At 40.7% G+C, this 17,420-nt stretch overlaps 5 protein-coding genes across 10 annotated transcripts; 2 read left to right on the forward strand and 3 right to left on the reverse strand.

Annotated features, from left to right (window-relative positions):
* Positions 1 to 75: 75 nt before the first annotated feature.
* LOC117577258 (glutathione synthetase) lies at positions 76 to 6,535 on the forward strand. Of its 6 annotated transcripts, none has more exons than XM_034262265.2 (8): positions 87 to 249; positions 306 to 670; positions 736 to 948; positions 1,971 to 2,320; positions 5,212 to 5,254; positions 5,325 to 5,563; positions 5,626 to 6,010; positions 6,073 to 6,535. In XM_034262265.2, exons 2-8 carry the CDS (start codon positions 512 to 514, stop codon positions 6,373 to 6,375), a joined length of 1,692 nt encoding a protein of 563 aa, XP_034118156.1. In that variant the 5' UTR covers positions 87 to 249; positions 306 to 511; the 3' UTR covers positions 6,376 to 6,535. The 6 variants fall into 6 exon arrangements, with proteins under 6 accessions (XP_051864514.1, XP_051864515.1, XP_034118156.1 ...); XM_034262292.2 differs by having other exon boundaries at positions 317 to 670; XM_052008553.1 differs by lacking the exon at positions 1,971 to 2,320 and adding an exon at positions 4,348 to 4,481 and having other exon boundaries at positions 90 to 670.
* Positions 6,475 to 7,687, reverse strand: LOC117577596 (mitochondrial fission process protein 1). The gene is made up of 3 exons (XM_034262445.2): positions 7,451 to 7,687; positions 7,162 to 7,387; positions 6,475 to 7,098 (listed from the first exon to the last, which is right to left on the reverse strand). Exons 1-3 carry the CDS (start codon positions 7,578 to 7,580, stop codon positions 6,936 to 6,938), a joined length of 519 nt encoding a protein of 172 aa, XP_034118336.1. The 5' UTR covers positions 7,581 to 7,687; the 3' UTR covers positions 6,475 to 6,935.
* A 60-nt stretch (positions 7,688 to 7,747) lies between these two features.
* On the forward strand, positions 7,748 to 10,182 carry LOC117577559 (serine/threonine-protein phosphatase 4 catalytic subunit). Its single transcript, XM_034262397.2, has 3 exons — positions 7,748 to 7,886; positions 8,197 to 9,198; positions 9,258 to 10,182. Exons 2-3 carry the CDS (start codon positions 8,405 to 8,407, stop codon positions 9,385 to 9,387), a joined length of 924 nt encoding a protein of 307 aa, XP_034118288.1. The 5' UTR covers positions 7,748 to 7,886; positions 8,197 to 8,404; the 3' UTR covers positions 9,388 to 10,182.
* An 876-nt stretch (positions 10,183 to 11,058) lies between these two features.
* Positions 11,059 to 11,847, reverse strand: LOC117569224 (general odorant-binding protein 19d). Its single transcript, XM_034250302.2, has 3 exons — positions 11,585 to 11,847; positions 11,380 to 11,516; positions 11,059 to 11,309 (listed from the first exon to the last, which is right to left on the reverse strand). The coding sequence occupies exons 1-3, from the start codon at positions 11,807 to 11,809 to the stop codon at positions 11,231 to 11,233; spliced, it is 441 nt and encodes a 146-aa protein (XP_034106193.1). The 5' UTR covers positions 11,810 to 11,847; the 3' UTR covers positions 11,059 to 11,230.
* Positions 11,848 to 13,527: 1,680 nt separating this feature from the next.
* Positions 13,528 to 17,025, reverse strand: LOC117577657 (nose resistant to fluoxetine protein 6-like). The gene is made up of 8 exons (XM_034262545.2): positions 16,692 to 17,025; positions 15,976 to 16,345; positions 15,325 to 15,398; positions 15,058 to 15,260; positions 14,650 to 14,982; positions 14,410 to 14,582; positions 13,891 to 14,350; positions 13,528 to 13,830 (listed from the first exon to the last, which is right to left on the reverse strand). Exons 1-8 carry the CDS (start codon positions 16,957 to 16,959, stop codon positions 13,606 to 13,608), a joined length of 2,106 nt encoding a protein of 701 aa, XP_034118436.1. The 5' UTR covers positions 16,960 to 17,025; the 3' UTR covers positions 13,528 to 13,605.
* Between the last annotated feature and the right edge of the window lie 395 nt (positions 17,026 to 17,420).

Consider the following 17,420-nt stretch of genomic DNA (forward strand, 5'->3'; position numbering starts at 1 on the left):
CTATGTCGAAGCATCGATACCCGATTGATGGAGTCATTTATTAATGTGTCAGCGGTGTTTACTGTCAGTGGTCCAGTGTGTACATATCAATAATAAAAATAATCGCAAATCGTCTGTGCCGTAGTGGAGTAAGCAATATTTTAATAATTTGTGATTAATATATTTAAGTCGCAAGTGAATCTGCCTCCTTAATTTATGCAAAGTATAATTAAGATACAACAGCAACGACGACAACAAAGACCGCAACAGGTAACCACAGAACAGCGTGACATTTACATACATATGTATATGTAAATATATATTAGTACATCAACAGCTGACGATATCTATAGAAATAACAACAACCACAAGTACAGCGACGACGTCGACACCAAACGGAGTTATCGACTCAAATAGAGAGTGCAGTATAAAAGCAAGTCGCAGTGTACGACGAGCATTCCAGCCAGCAAAGTGTGTGTGAGTGAGTGAGAGTGTGTGTGTTGTACTGTTGTTTTACTGTTGTAATTAAATCATGTCGAACGACGAAAATACGCCCGTTTTGCGTGGCTGCATCAAGCTGCCGCTGGCCAACGATGAACTGCTCGAAGTGACGTCCAAGGCCAAGGACTATGCGATAATGCATGGAGCCGCAATGCGTTCGAAAACCGCCTTCAGTCCGGATTCGTTAAATGTGAGTGTGTTTGTGTGGTGAAATCCCAATTGGATTTGTCAGTTAACATGAGAATTTGATGTTAGTTTGCGCCTTTTGTGCTGGTGCCATCGTCGTTTCCGCGAAAGGAGTTCGAGAAGGCGATTGCCTTGCAGCCGATAATTAATCGATTAATGCACAATGTTGCTCATGACGAGGAATTCATTACAACAACGCTGGCCGAAACGATTAAAGTGGACGAGTTTACGGCGAATCTATTTAACATCTATCGCAAGGTGTTAGCCCATGGTTTCACACAGGTAAGAACGAAATAGCTAATAGCTGTTATCTTCTTCGCTCACACACGCCACCCACCAAAAAAAGAAAAAAAAAAATACCATCCGTCGTCACATCCCCAAAGCATCCGGCATTTTTTTTTTATCATGTGCTCCATTTTTGATCAGTAGTGGATTCTCTCTCTCTCTCTCTCTCTTGCTCGCTCGCTCTCTTTATGTCTCTCTCTCACTCTCTCTGTCGCGCTCTTTAAAGCCTACCCACCCCAGTTCCTGAAAGTGCTTCTCCCCACTTCCCCGTCCCGTCCCCCCGGCCAACACAATCGAATTGAAACTTAATCGGCGGCTATCTTATCGCCTTGCAGCTAATCTCAAGTTGCGCGCACAATTGATTTATGCGCTCATCCTGGACCCAGGGAACGCTGTTGTCAAACGCCATCGCTAAAAAAACTAAATCGCTCTAGCAACAGTTGCAACATTTTCGTTTTTCCATTTCATTTTTTGTTCTTTAATTTAAAAAAAAAAAAAAACAAAAACAATGTCCTTGCATTGTTGTCAGTGTGACCGCTGCATGATCGACCATGAAACGGTCACTCTGGTTGTTGTTGTCCCCTGATGTTGTCTTTGTTGTTGTTGCTGCTGTTGCTGCTCTACTCTTGCACTTGGATCTGCCAAAGCTATCGATAACTTAAAATGAATGTTGCACTTAAAATCAATGTTATCGAAACAGCAAGTAATATCGTTGGCAGCTCTATTTGCTTATTTTTTGATGATGCTCCTTTTTTAGTTTTAATGTTTTTAAGCCAAGAAAATAATTACTTACACATTGATTTGACTTTTCTGCTTTCCTCGTTTCAAAAAATAAAAAAAAAAACATAATCCAAAACTAATCCAATCCGAATCAATAATAAAACCCAATAAACAAAATCTCAAAACACACGAACACAATGTATCCACTATATTTGTGTTGCTTCCTGTATTATCGTGAACATATAACACACAAACACACACACGTACACACTTACACACACACATTTGAAAACCAAAAGCGCATTTCATTGGGCATGCTGCGCAGCGATCTGATGCTGGAATCCTGCTGCCCGGAGCTGTCGCCCATGTTACATCACGTGGAAAACAATATGGCGGCATCGACTGTGACTGCTGCTGCGAATGCTCCTGCTACATCAACTGTTGCTGCTGCTACATCAACTGTTGCTGCTGCTACCGCTGGCGGAGGCGGCGACGACGACGACGATGTGGCGGAGGCAAATGGGAAAGTGGATAATGTTGGCATTGTGCGTGCGACTAAATCGGCCTATTGCTGCTGGAAACAAGTGGAGATCAATACAATAGCATCGGGTTTTGGCCATTTGGGACCAGCAAGTAAAACCATACAAAGGTGCTGTCTCTCTATATCCTCACTCTCTCTCTCTCCTCTTTATCTCTATCTCTATTATCTTTTTTCGCCCTATATCTATATATCTTTTATCTCGCTCTTGCATTCACACGCATTGCCTGTAAAGCCTAACAAAAACCATAGACATACACAAACACACTACTACTACTACAAACACTACACACACACATACACATACACAGACAAAGTTTAATTGCCCACAAATGAAGGGCAATTTGAAAAATACCCAATTTGAATTTCCTAAAGTCGATAGTCAATTCCTGGAAATCGATAACTAAATGCATATATGGAAATTGATTTATATTTGCATACGTTCATTATAATTTATAATACCCGTATGATGATGGATCAGCTGAATAAATAATCTGTCGAAATACTATATTAAATTACTCACTACTACTAACATGACTTGCCTCTATTTTTCACTCTTCTATTTTCTGTCTCTTATTCTGTATGTGCGTGTGTGTGTGTGTGCGTGAGTGTTGTTGTGTGTGTCCTATTACTTATTATTTATTTTTATTAAAACTGTTCATTCTTTGAGTATGAGTTGTGAATTGCAACATTTGTTTTTTTTTTTTCGTAGTTTTCACTTATGCTTGAAACGCCGCTCTTCCCGCCCACTTGCCTAACGCCCGCCACGCCCACAAGCCCGTCTGCCTGCCTCTGCTTGCTGTGCTGCTCTGCTTCTTCCTACACCTCTTTTATCCTTTTAACATGTCATTATTGCTATATATACAAACAATTATTTATTTCGTGCTGTACATACATATACCTACTATATTTAAATGCTATTTATTATTCTCGTGTGTTCCAGAATGCGCAAAATCATTTGAATTGTGCGTTGCCCTCCCACTCCTGCTGTCTCTTTCTATTCCACATTGTTGCGCATACGCATGACATGTGTGTTGCTCACCCCCGCCTCCCGCCCCCTTTACGTTGTGTGCTGCTTAGTAATAATTATTCATCTGTCTTTCAAATTTATTTAGATTTTATTGTCGTTTGTTACAGCGCAAATAAATGTAGCAAAAATTATAGAAGAAAGCAGATACAAATATTTAACAAATATGTTGAAATACAAGTGCATAAATTGCGCTGTCATTCAAACACACACACACACACACTCAAACTAGTCTTATCACAAGTTGACCATAAAACTGGGTAAAAAGCAAATGAGAAATAAACACCGACACAAACACACACACACACATACATGAACAGGTGTTGCGTTGTTCGCTGATGAGTTGGTGTTGAAAAACTCCAATTTCTATTTATAATTACTTCAGAGTGCCGCTTAACAAATCATTCCATATTAATTGCAGCTTATGCAATAACAGATATTCCAGTTGATTTGTGTTTCTTGTTTAAATATCAATTTTCAATGTCAATAGAAACAATATCCTTTTGTGTATGGCCAGGTGCATCTAAAAGTGTGTGTTTGTGCGTGTGTGCGCTATTTGATCAGTGTCATAAGCTCAGTGCTAGGAACAGAATTCGCTGCAATATGACCAAAGCCTACTCAATATTTTGGTATTCAGTAGAAAATTTGATGCGCTCAAAAGTTACATGCTTTGTTGTTGTTGTTTTTTCTAGCCAGCTTGGCAGGAGGAAAGAGTGAGTGTCATTACACCATTTAATATGCCCAGCCATCCATACATTAAACCAAAACCACCCAATCAATCAAAATAATTGTAATAAATTATATTTTAGAATAATGGTAGAACAAGAAACTTAAGTTATTAAATAGCATAATACATATACAAAATTTGCTTTGGCTATCATGGCGCTTTAATTGGAAGAGTAGTGGACCCACTTTGCTTCGCTCTCTCTCTCTCTCTCGTCCCTTGATATATGATCTTATTTTATTTTTCAGTTATATTTTTTTTAATTTACTGTATTATATTATTTTAGCAGATTCATATAAGACACTTACATAAATTTAGCTTAGGCTAAGGGCTGTGTATTTACATATACCATAAACAATATATAATGTAAATTGATCATAATTGCAGGCTTATAGCGTCGGTCTATTACGTTCTGACTATTTGGCTCACGTGTACGAGGGCTGTGCAATAAAGCAGGTTGAAATCAACACGATTGCCTCCAGTTTCGGTGGCATTGCTACACACTTGGTGCCTCTGCAGAAGTATTAATCGCTCTTCTCTCTCTATCTCTCTCTCTCTCCATCACTTTCTTACTTACTGTTTACACTGCACTACTTTTAGTATTTAAATACCATACATAATTGCACACACACACACACAAACACACTCCATTAGCAGCACGTACTTACCTCGGTGGCCCACACAAGATACGACATGTAAACAAAAGGATCGTGTGTGGGCGCCTTGATTAGCACCGTTAGTCACATTTTGGTCCATGCTCATGTTTGTTTACTGCCTTCTCTCTCTCTCTCTCTCTCTCTTACTCTCTCATTGGCATGCAATAGTTCTCCTATCTGTCTCTCTCTCTTCAATTCACACACAAAAGCACAGAACAAACAAAAAAAAAAAACACTGGTGTCTCACTCACACACACACAAATTGTTGGCTTACTACGGTTATTGGCTTTGACTTGAGCTTTGTGGATGCTACTGAAAAATCAATCCTTACTATTTTGATTATTGCCCGTTGTTTGTAACTCCTGCACTCCCAACTTTTTCTCTCTCTCTCTCTCTCTAAAATTGCCTGCTAATAAATTATGTTGTACGTAACCCTTTTTCCCAGCAAAAAAAAAAAAAAAACAAAAATAAAAATACTTCACCTGTTGTTTGTTATTTACTGTTTTACCTTGTGTTGTGTCTTTGCGTTTGTCCCTTGCCAAAACTTATATCTCTTTTTTCCCCATCTCTCTATCAACACCGACAACAACAATAGCTTTGTGCTAAGAGAATTGGGACATGCCGAGAAGCTCAAACACGTAAGTATATTTTTTTATCGATTATCGCTTATCGGAAAGACTTTGAAGTATTTTTGTAATCGTTTTGCAGATGCCCAAAAACGATGCACTGGCTGGATTATGTGATGGCATGGTCAAGGCGTGGGATATTTATGGCAAACCCGAATCGGTTATTCTGTTCATCATTGAGGACATCTCCTACAATATATGCGATCAGCGTTTCCATGAATTCTACATCCGGGAGACGTATCCACACATCAAGGTCCTGCGTCGCACACTCACCGAGGTGCATCGGGAGGGCAAACTTGGTCAGCGCAAAGAGCTGTTGCTGTAGGTATCCCTGAAGGGAAAGTATCCCAAAAGACTTCTTCTTATGTTTCTCCTCCTTGCAGTGGCACAACGGAGGTGGCTGTCATCTATTTCCGTGCCGGCTATGAACCAGCTCATTATCCCACGCAAGGCGAGTGGGATGCACGCTATTTGATGGAGACCTCGTTGGCCATCAAATGTCCGTCGATTCATTACCATTTGGCGGGCACGAAGAAGGTGCAACAAGCCTTAGCCCAACCGGCTGTGCTGGAGCGTTTCATTAACGATCCAGAGGAGATTAAGGCTGTGGGCAAAATCTTTACCGGTTTGTATTCGCTGGATGACAATGACGCGGGCAATGCCAACTATGAGATGGCATTGCGTACGCCCGAGAAGTTTGTGCTCAAACCACAACGCGAAGGTGGCGGCAATAATGTTTATGGCGTCGATATACCCGATGCACTCAAGGTAAGTAACACACTCAACATTATCGAGTTACTTCATTGATTTCGTCACTCCTTTTCTTGCAGCGCATGACACGTGTGGAGCGATCCGCTTGGATCCTTATGGATCTCATACATCCGCCTCTGTCGCAGGGTTATATGGTCCGTCCGGGCAGCGAGATGCCGCCACAGATTGTCGACATGGTGTCGGAGCTGGGTATCTTTGGTGTGGTCATCGGGGATGCGGATAACATTGTGCACAACTATCAAGCGGGTCACATGCTCCGCACCAAGCTATCCACGGCGAACGAAGGTGGCGTTGCCGCCGGCTTGGGTGCCTTGGACAGTCCATATCTGATCGACAGTGATGGGGAAGAAGGCTACTATTAATTATCGACAATATATATCGTATATATGTATGTGAAGCATTCCCTTGCCTTCAAAAAGAAAAACTTACTTAACGATTGTATAAAATATATAAAAATTATTTTTGTAATGCTTGTAGAGTTGTAATTGATGCAATAAATTTTAAATGTAAATAAGACAATAACAGTTGTTAGTATTCAAATTCTATAATATAAGCTACAACCAAGTGGACTCTCGATTCTTGAACAGTTGTCCATAAAATTGCTAAGAAACCATATAGTTACTATATAATTACTATATCGTATGGCAAACTAAAGTTTGTTGCATTTTGAGAAACAGCTTTTGGTTTTTAAATATCTAAGTTTAAAATCATTTAACAATTGCTTAAATTTTGATAGCTTTAGCTGTTCTAGAACATGGGAATACTTTATGGGATCGGGCATTGGTTTCTACTTCTAATGTATATCAAAATGTAGTACAAAAATGTAGTATACATTTGCTTTGGAATGCTTGTCGATATGAAGCCACACAGACGACTCCAAAAATTAGCACCGAGTAGGAAAAGTTTCACATTCCAAAAATTACTACCGAACCGTTTGACGGAATGTGGCATCCATGAAGCGATCGACGAGACTATCGATGGGATGCACAATCAGCGGTATGCTTGCCAAACCAATAACCGTGGGCAGCGTCTTCAGCACTATAGCTGGTGATTTGCGTAGCATCAATTTGCTCACCGCCGTGATGCTGTAATCAAAATGTATATATTATATACATATGTACATATGTAAAGGAGCACTCTTTTCATACCGATTGATGGCCAACCCGGGCAGTATGACGGATGCAAGCATTTGCCAGCTAAACACATCGGCCGCTCTTATGGCCACTTCACGTTGGCTGGAGCCCGCCATCTGAGCACGCAAGGATTTGTCAAAGGTATCGGTGCAGACGTAACCAATGGCCATGCCATAGGATGCGGCCACAATCGATTTGGGCACTAGTGGTCGAAAGGCTTCGCCCACTTCATTCGAATAGCCTGCAATTAATTAGTCATAGTAGTAATTACTATATCATCATCGTCATCTCTTAATTTATTTACCCATGTAGCGTATGAAAGTGTCGCGATAAATGTCCACATCTAGAGCTTGGACTTCCTTACGACTGAGATTCGTTGTTGTTTGTGTTATTGGGACTTCTGTCGCCTGCTGTTTGGCCTGTGTTTCGTCCATAATCAACTTACTTAATTGCGTAATAATGCAAACTAAATTAAACAAAAATACATTTAAATATGAGCAAGCTCCGGTAATATGTTGCCTTTTAAACAGTCTGGCAACGCCAAAGTGATGTTTTTGACATGAGTGCAGCTAATCGATATATGCGTATGAGTTATCGTTGCACCACCACACAAGAGATAGTTATCGCCACAAAACGTCAAGCGTATCTAGTTAAATTTTTTTTTTTGTTAATAGTGAGCGTGCGTGCGAGTGTTTCGTTTGAAAACAAAAGATTCCATGAAATTGTAGCATTTAATTAGTGTAAGTTTGTGCACACATATTTATTTCAGCGCATAGTGTGTTTTACGGTAAAGTGCAGCAAACTTGCTGGCCCTAAAATGAAATGCGAAAAAATGCTGCTTGTGCGGCGCGCGCGGCAAAAGGCCACAAGCCGCACACACACACGCATTCAGGCAATTGCAGAATAAAAACAGACACATGCAAAACACACATACACACGCATACATGCAGATGATGCAAAAACACAAACAACTTGTACCAAAAAAAAAAAACCGAAGAAAACTTGTATATTAATGCGTGTGTTTTCGTGTTTTCTTGTTTTCTTTTGCAGCTTGGGCAGAGCCAGCGTACGAAAAAGTATTTGGTTTTATTTTCGTTCTCCTCCGCCCCCGCCCCCGCTCGTTTGGCGAAGGGCCGTTGTTAAGTGACGCTCCTTCTCCCCGCCCGCTTCGCCTCACCGCCTCGTTTGTGCTGCTCGCTTTAAGATCCCCCCACCACACAGCTCCTCCACTCCCCCCCACACACAACACATTGTCACAATGGTCGACTACAGCGATTTGGATCGTCAAATTGAGCAGCTGAAACGCTGTGAAATCATCAAAGAGAACGAGGTGAAAGCCTTGTGTGCCAAAGCACGCGAAATCCTTGTCGAGGAGGGGAATGTGCAACGTGTGGACTCACCGGTCACCGTATGCGGCGACATCCATGGACAGTTCTATGACCTCAAGGAGCTGTTCAAAGTGGGCGGCGATGTGCCGGAAAAGAATTATCTATTTATGGGCGATTTTGTGGATCGTGGCTATTACAGCGTTGAGACATTCCTGCTGCTGTTGGCGCTGAAAGTTCGCTATCCGGATCGCATCACATTGATACGCGGCAATCATGAATCTCGCCAGATCACCCAGGTCTATGGCTTCTACGATGAGTGCCTGCGCAAATATGGCTCGACAGCTGTGTGGCGCTATTGCACCGAAATCTTTGACTACCTCAGCCTATCGGCCATCATTGATGGCAAGATATTCTGTGTGCATGGCGGCCTATCGCCCTCAATACAGTATTTGGATCAGATACGGAGCATCGATCGCAAACAGGAGGTGCCACACGATGGACCCATGTGTGATCTGCTGTGGAGTGATCCCGAGGATCAGACTGGTTGGGGCGTCTCGCCACGCGGAGCTGGCTATTTGTTTGGCTCCGATGTGGTGTCGCAATTCAATCGCACCAATGATATCGATATGATATGTCGTGCCCATCAACTCGTTATGGAGGGCTTTAAGTGGCACTTTAATGAGACCGTTCTAACGGTGTGGTCAGCGCCCAATTATTGCTATCGGTTCGTATGCTTGTCATTTATATTTGTCATTGTTTCATTTAACATTCTCTGCCTTGCAGCTGCGGCAATGTGGCAGCTATCTTGGAACTGAACGAGTACCTGCATCGCGATTTTGTCATTTTTGAGGCCGCACCACAGGAAAGTCGCGGCATACCATCGAAAAAGCCGCAGGCCGATTATTTTCTTTAAGACGCAAAATGGGAAACCGAAATGGGAAACAAAGCGCGGCTGCAAATTGCACTATGACTTCTTTTTTCTTTTTTTTTTGTGTGTGTGTGCTTTTGGCCGCAAGCTGCAACATTGATAACTGCCTGCCTGCCTCAAGCAAAAACGAAACAAACAAAAAACAAGAAATTAATCAATTATTATAAACAAATACACAACAATGGGCCACAACAACAACAACTACAACACAGACAAACAACTACTACAACTCCCTCCCAATCAACATTTTCATCATTGGATTCATCATTCACACTCATTCAAGACACTCCAAATTCACTTCTCACATCAACTCGGATCATTTGATAAGCCAACCAACGTTGAAACGATTCCTATTTGTAAGCATAACATTTAAGTTTGCGTTTCTTTGTTCTTTTTTTTAATCTACACACAGATACATATATATATATATATATATATATATTTGTAATTTCTTTGGAGCATGCAAAATATATATATATGTATACTTTCCAATTATTGTCCGCCACATACAAACAAAACTAAAAAGCAATTTGCGATTTGTAGTTTTGTTTGTTTTTCCTTCTTTTTTTAATTCTTTGCTGCTCTATCTCTGTAATTTACCTATTAGATCTACATATTACATATATAAATATATTAGAATCGGAACCGATGCAAACACACGGTCCATTAGTTAAGGTAAAACAAACACACCCAACACACAATAACATTGTAGTCTTGTAAGTTCATATAAATCAGTAAAAAAAAACAAACAAAAATAATAACAAAAAAATTTAATAATAATGATAACGCATTGTAATAACTGATTATTAGGGTTTAAGCGGATGATGATAAAATGAATGCGTATAACTATTTAAGTACACAATTCTTATTCACACAACATCGACAGCTATTTAATAATAGAATTTGTAAGCCAAATGCATTTTGATTTTTTCGTTGTTTAATTTTCTTTTTCGACCAGTTTTTACTTTTGAAGAAATTTTATAGAAAATGTTGAATGGGTAAGCGAATGCATTTGGTTTTTAGTTTTCGTTTTCCAACGGCTGCGAATTAAGATTTAATTGTTTCCTGAGAATTCGATCTGCGATTGGATGCAACATTTTTAGAAGTTATTTAAGAAATACTTCTGTATTGAAAATTATGCCTACTGCAATCGGGGTTTATCTGCTTTGGCTGAAAATCTGGTATATTACATCTACTATATTAATATACCAAATATGTCCATCGGTATATTTTAGTATTTATGTAGAATATGGTCTGATATATTTTGACCTTGTTGGTATATTTTAAACGTTGTACTTCAACCATATACCAAATATGACATTCGGTATATTTTAAGTAGAATATGGTTTGGTATATTTTGACATCAGTGGCATATTCCGAATGTAGTACATCAACGATATACCAAAAATGATATATTTTCAGTATTTTTGCGGTATTATTTTAGAAGTATTTTCAGCATATGGTCCGGTAAATTTTTATCTCTAAGGTATATTTAGAATATACATCAACAATATACCTAATATGGTGAATTTCAGTATTTTTTCGGTATATTTTAAAAATTTTACCGCACTGTTTTTGCTCTCATTAAAAAGTGAGTTGCGGGTATCTCACAGTCGGGCACACTCGACTGTAGCTTAAGCGAAAAAAGTGCAAAAGTTGATTTCTTGCAGTTGACACAGATTTATTCAGTTACGACTTAGGCACTAGAGTTGTATTAAGTACATATTTAAAAAAAAAAAAGATATGCTAGAAGCATTTTATTGCCAGCGTGGCGCTTGTCATGAGGGTCTTGAGGGATACGCAGTTATAGGTCGGATCACTCGATCACTTAGATCTCGGCGAGCGACAAACCGTGCTCATGCAAGTGCTCCATAAAGCAGCTCTCATAGGCAGCAGCCGCATCACAGCTGCAAAGGAAGGAAGAAAGGAGCATTAATCAAATGGGAAATTCCCAAAGAAGGAGTCGGAAACACTTACTGATCCTCAGGGACCTCGATGGCTTCGCATTTTTCGACAATTTCAGCGCCTGCTGATTCCTTCTCGGCATCATCCTTGCTAATGTGCTTGATCAATTCCAAAGCGTGCTCCTTGCTCAGTTTGCCGGCATCATCCATCTACCCCAAAAAAGAGAAAGAAACGGTTAATTGGATGAGAAAGATGTTGGAAGATATTTGGCACCTACAATTTCGAATTTCTTCATCATGCAGGCACGCAGACATTTGCCCTCATGCGATTCGGTTGGTTCATGTTGCAGCATATGCTGCACTTCCTCATCGCTGGCTCCCGTCTCCGTTTTGCATTCCTGCGCCACCTCGGCGGCATGCTCCTTGCTGAGGTCCTCATGAGGTGCTCCCGAGACTGCGACAGCGACCAGAAGTGTGGCAAACAAGCAAGTGTAAGGCGACATGTTGAACGTTGGGTGAATGATTCGCACTTGATTGCTTCACTGTTGGTGGCGTTAGCATTTTATAGTTTGTTCTCCACCCTCAACTGGACCGAAGGGGGGGGCAAATCACCTGAGTGACGTTTTGAGGGAGGCGACAGCGATTAATTGCAATTATAATTGGGCATGATGATGATGATGGGATTTCCAGTTGCACCAAAATGAGCAGCACATGACACTCGACGGCGATCTGGACGAGATCCGCCGGAGATCAACTTGACTGGGCGACGTGGGAACTTCTCTCACCCTCCCTTTTGTTATACCCGGTAATAAAATTACAGAAGAGCATGATTGGTCACTGGCAAACGAAAATGTTAATGATATGTAAGTAACATAGCAGGCTATTTATTTTAATGGTTTGACTGGAAAATATCTAATAAACCGAATCCCAAATTATCCTTAACCAAAAATCGAATTGCAAGTCACAAACACAGCTGCATTTTTTGTTGACCGGGTATTTTCGAGTCAAGCGAATGGAACTGACGCTTTCTAAGATCGCTCAGTTTCTAATTGCACATTTAATTAGAAGCTGCTGGCAATGCAAATCTTTCAAATACAATGCGAACCGATCAAAAATTTGATTGAATGACTGGGACAGGGACAGTTTGATAATTGTTATAAGTAGTTCAACTATTATTAAACCGAAACTTACTACTACGAAACTAAATACTACCGCACTCACAAATACCCTGTACATTCTGAACAACAAAACTAAAAGAGCTTGTTAATGAAGTAATTCAAATGAGTTGCGACTGAAACGTTGCATAATTTTGGGCTGCAACTTTAAATCTCTTTTGCACACCCTGTTGTCATCTACTTTGTAACGATCACCCTGTTCCATAACGGTCAATGTCACTGTGTGTGCGCGTGTGTGTGTGTGTATTGCACTGCAAAACAGCTTTACGAATTTTTCCGGTCGCAGTTTGGCAGCACGCTACAGATTATCAGCTTGAAAAGGCGAAGTTCAAGCAATTAAATACAAATTAAGCTGAGCTTCAAAACAATTCACAAGCAATTATAAGATTTCATATTGACGTGCGTTTTAATTGTATATTTTAATGCCTATACATAGTCTATACATACATACATACATACACTTGGACATATGTTATGCGCTAATCATACACATGTATGTATGTACATATGTTGTATGATTAGCGCTGTCTCCTTTGAACGAGTTTCTATATTTGCGACAATTCGGCAACACTTGCAGACAAAATGACGTCCTTGCTGCTTACCGAATTGTTGCTGTTTGCTTTGCAAGGCAAAGTTCAACCAATTAATTGCAAATAAAGCAGCACTTGAAATGATTATTTCGTATTTATGTGACGCGCAAAGCGATAATGATTAATTATACACTTATGTGTGCATATAAAATATTTGGTCAAGCAGCTAGCGATCAAGTTTCGAAATTCCCTAAGGTATGGAAACACTTGCAGACAAAATGGCTGCTTGCAGCTTATCGAATTTTTGATGTCTAATGTCTGAATTGTTCACTGCAATTAAAAGATGTTGATGTGAGTATTTTTTTAGATGTAAATTAATTCTTTTTATTTAATTAAATTATATTTTATCTAATTACATTTATTTATTTATATCATATATGATATCGACGTTATCGTTGATCAATTATCGAACTTTGCAAAAGTTTGGCAACACTTGCAACCAAAAAGCGGCGCGCGTGTGTCTTGCAATAAAATTTGTTCAAAGCTATTAATAAATATTAAATACGAGAGTAGCGAGACGAGTAATTTGTGAATTTAACCATCCAAAGGCGTTTTCAACGCCACCGGAGGCGCAGCTTGCGTGTCGCCTTCATTAACTCGCGGCTCAATTGTTGGAGCATCTGCTTTTGGTGGAGACGCCTTTGGACTGCCGCTGGGCAGCAAAAGTGTTTGAATGCCACCCGTGGGAGCCTCAACCAGAATGTACATCACATACGCCAACAATACGGTGAAGCCAAAGTCTGGCCAGAATCGCAGCATCTAATTCGTAATTCCCATGTAAGTGAATGCAAATAAAATAATACAGCTCTGATCACTTACCACTTGATAGTCACTGAAGTAGGTGCTTGTGCGTGTGCTAAAGCCATTGAGTTCCAAGATAAAAAAGTGCCAAATGTAGGCGCAATACGAGAGCTTTGACAGCGGTTGCCACAGCGGCGAGGAGAGGAAACTGTTTGCCAATCCACCATAGCCATACTTGCAGGCAAACACAACCCAGATCAAAGCGATAGGCCACGCGATGCGAGTCAGCGTCACGTAGAAGGCTTCATTGAGTTTGGGCAACTCATAACCATTGGCTGCATATGGATAAATGCCAAAGAGGCAGGCAAAGATCAAGGCCAAGCTAAAAATCCAACCAGCCCAGACTGCCAAAGGTTTCAGCTTGAAAGATTTCCCGCGATTCACGTGCAAAAAGTAACCAAAGAGCAGACCAATTATCCAAGGTGAGGCACGCGTGTGTGTCGTGTAGTAAATCTTATTGGAATCCACCATTAGTTGCCTATGAAGAAGTGAAAGTTTTAAAGCACGTCCAAATGTAAACAGGGGAAGTAAACTCACAAAGTATAACCACGGACCATCATCATGCTGAAGAGGCAGGCGGCGAGGAGCAGCATGAAGACGACAATGCCAGCGACTGCCTTCTTGCCCCACTTGTAAAGCGCCAACAACAGCAGCGGTGATATCACATACAGCTGCGTATCGACGCCCAGATACCAACTGTGCCCCAGACACTTGAATGCGAAATATAAAGCGGGTTAGATTAAAAGCAATTCCCAAGAAATGTTGTATCACCGTTACCATTGTCTCGGCCGCCACATAGTTCTGTACATAGAGCAGCGTCCAGAACCAACTCTCCTCACAGTTCGCCTTCTGGGCTAGGATGATGGTGTTGTAGACTGGTCCACCTCCTATTACGGGCAAGATTGCCATGTAGCCGAGTATGCCCAAGGCTAGGACAGGCGTGAGACGCAGGAAGCGATGCAAATACATCAAGGGAACATTCAATTTGCCTCGGGTTTTTTCCATAGTGCGCAAGGCGACGAGGACAATGAGCAAACCACTCAGGAAAAAGAACGTATCCACCGAGAAGAGAGCGTGGATGGTGAACATGCTGTACGGAGATTTGAACCACTGGAAAAACAAACATCAAACCCACTCGGAATTGTAGTTGAAAAGTGAAAAAGTGTAATCGCAATGCTTTCTTACCGGCACAATGTCCACCAGATTGATGATGGGCGATACCGCCGCCATCAGATAATCATGACCGTAAATCACCCACATAAGCGACAAGCCGCGTATTCCGTGCAGACAGTCGATAACATTTGGATTTGATTTGCTGTCCGAGAAACGGAACAAGGCACGAGAATTGACACGTGCCGAAAAGATTTGCACCACAGCGGGGAGTCGCTCTATAGAATATTATTTGTATTGGATGGTTTTTCGTTACAAAACGCTCACTAGCTGGAAACTCACTTTGATCGTGGCAGAAAAAGTAATCCCAGATTGTGGTCAGCAACATGAGGCCAGCGAGAATGCTAAGCAGCACACTGCAAGGAGAAAAGATAGGAAAGAAGTAAGAAAACTACAGGTGAGTGGAAATATGTCAAATTAATATACCACAAATATGTTGAAAATATTCCAAAGTCTACATTTGGTATACTGATATAGTACTACATTCGAAATATACCATAGAGTATAAAATATACCAAATTGTCAGCTAAGACCCGATTTTATACAGAAGTATTTTTTAAATAGACTTCAAAGATTTTTATCCAATCGCAATCAAACTCAGGAATCATAAATACTATAGATATTATTATCTTTACCAAAACTCGCGGTTCTAGCTCTAAACTTTTTACTAGATATTTTTCGTTTTGCGGCGGCAGAAAAAATTTTAAAACATACTTTATCTGCGTACAAACATATCGAAAAAAAATTATAGCTCTATCTCTTATAGTTCCTGAGACTTGACTATATTACCTCGGCGGTTGACGCTGATCAAGAATATACTTTAAAGGGATGCCTCTGTCTGCTTATTATAATGACCCTTCTATCCTATGGGTTGCGGGTATAAAATCAGATAAAAACTCCTTAAATTGACTTTCGAGGTTCGTCGCAACTTACATAGTGAAAATCGCAAGTCCATCCAAAGGCTCCTTCTCGGCCGTCTGGCAATTGGCTTCATTGATTAGCTGCGTGTTCAACTCAATGTTGAGCAGCTGCTGCAGCAGTTGACCCAGCAAGGCGTCGATGTTTTCAGCCGAGCAGGAGGCGGGAAAGCAGACAGCGGTCTGTGCACTTATTGTACTCAAAGCCGGAGAATTTCCACCCAAAACGCTGCCTACAGGCAGTTTGGCGCTGCAATATTTACCGCGTAGTAAGTGACCAGTTGTTGTCATCTCATGCTGAATACGAATGCACTCATCAAAATTGCCCAAATTCTTGAGATTGCCATGAAGCAAACCGGATGGCAATCCACCCCAGGAATCAATCACTGCAAGGGACACGAAAGTGAAATTATGTTATTACCATAAGGTATACTTTTCGTTGATGGCTGTGAGATGAGCCAGATGTCTTCAGGATTATGTGAAAGTGAATTAAGCAGACACTTTTGGAAGTGTTTAATGTTATTATTTTAAGGAATACTATTCCTTATTGCAATGAGATGAACCAGACCGACTAAGGTCTTTAGGATTATGTGAAAGTGAATTAAGGAGACACTTTTGATGTTATTATTTTAAGGAATACTATTCCTTATTGCAATGAGACCGACTCAGGTCTTTAGGATTAGGATATGATGATGTTAAGCAGACACTTTTGAAGGTGCTTTTTTTACATACTTCGCAAGGCCCAAAGACTTCCTGACTGCAGTGCCTGTCCGAGTTGTTGCACCTCAGCGGCACACAATAAGTCCTGTTCCGTAGGAATTCTCAGTTTTAAATCCGTGACCGTAACATTCTCGTAGAAGTCAAAGAACTCGACCGCCAAATGGCGTAATTTCATCATACGTTGATATGTTGCCATGCTTGAATTTCCATTCGTGATGTCGCTGCTGATCACTCCGACGATCGTGGCGAAGAGCCAAAGTGTCCAATTTAATCTAGCCATGACAACGGCGGAGGCTCCTTGACACTCAACTTGATTTGACGGTTGCGACTGATCGAATCGATTTGCGATCGCCAGCTGGCTGGCCTTTTTATACATGGCACAATGTAAGCGTGATAAAGTTGTTAGTATTTCCATCTGGCTCTATTGCCAAATAATAAGCGATTAAAGTTAATCATTATTATTATTATTATTATTCCTTGAGATAAGCGATAAGCGGTAAGCGGTCCCTGAACGCGATCACTGCTTGCGAGTTCTATTTATGAGGTTTGCTGCTTATCTCATTCGTCGCACTCGCAAGCCACTTGAAATTGGTTTGTCTGGTATAGGCGGGGAGGAATATATGTGAAATAAGAAGCCATAACCAACTTAGTCACTCATAGGTTCAAGAGGTTCAATCGTAGTGATTTCATCAATCGATCGATCGATCGCATGGAAAACACTTAAGTGTTTCATTGATTTCC

This window comes from Drosophila albomicans, chromosome X, assembly GCF_009650485.2.
Source record: "Drosophila albomicans strain 15112-1751.03 chromosome X, ASM965048v2, whole genome shotgun sequence".
Classification (NCBI taxonomy): domain Eukaryota; kingdom Metazoa; phylum Arthropoda; class Insecta; order Diptera; family Drosophilidae; genus Drosophila; species Drosophila albomicans.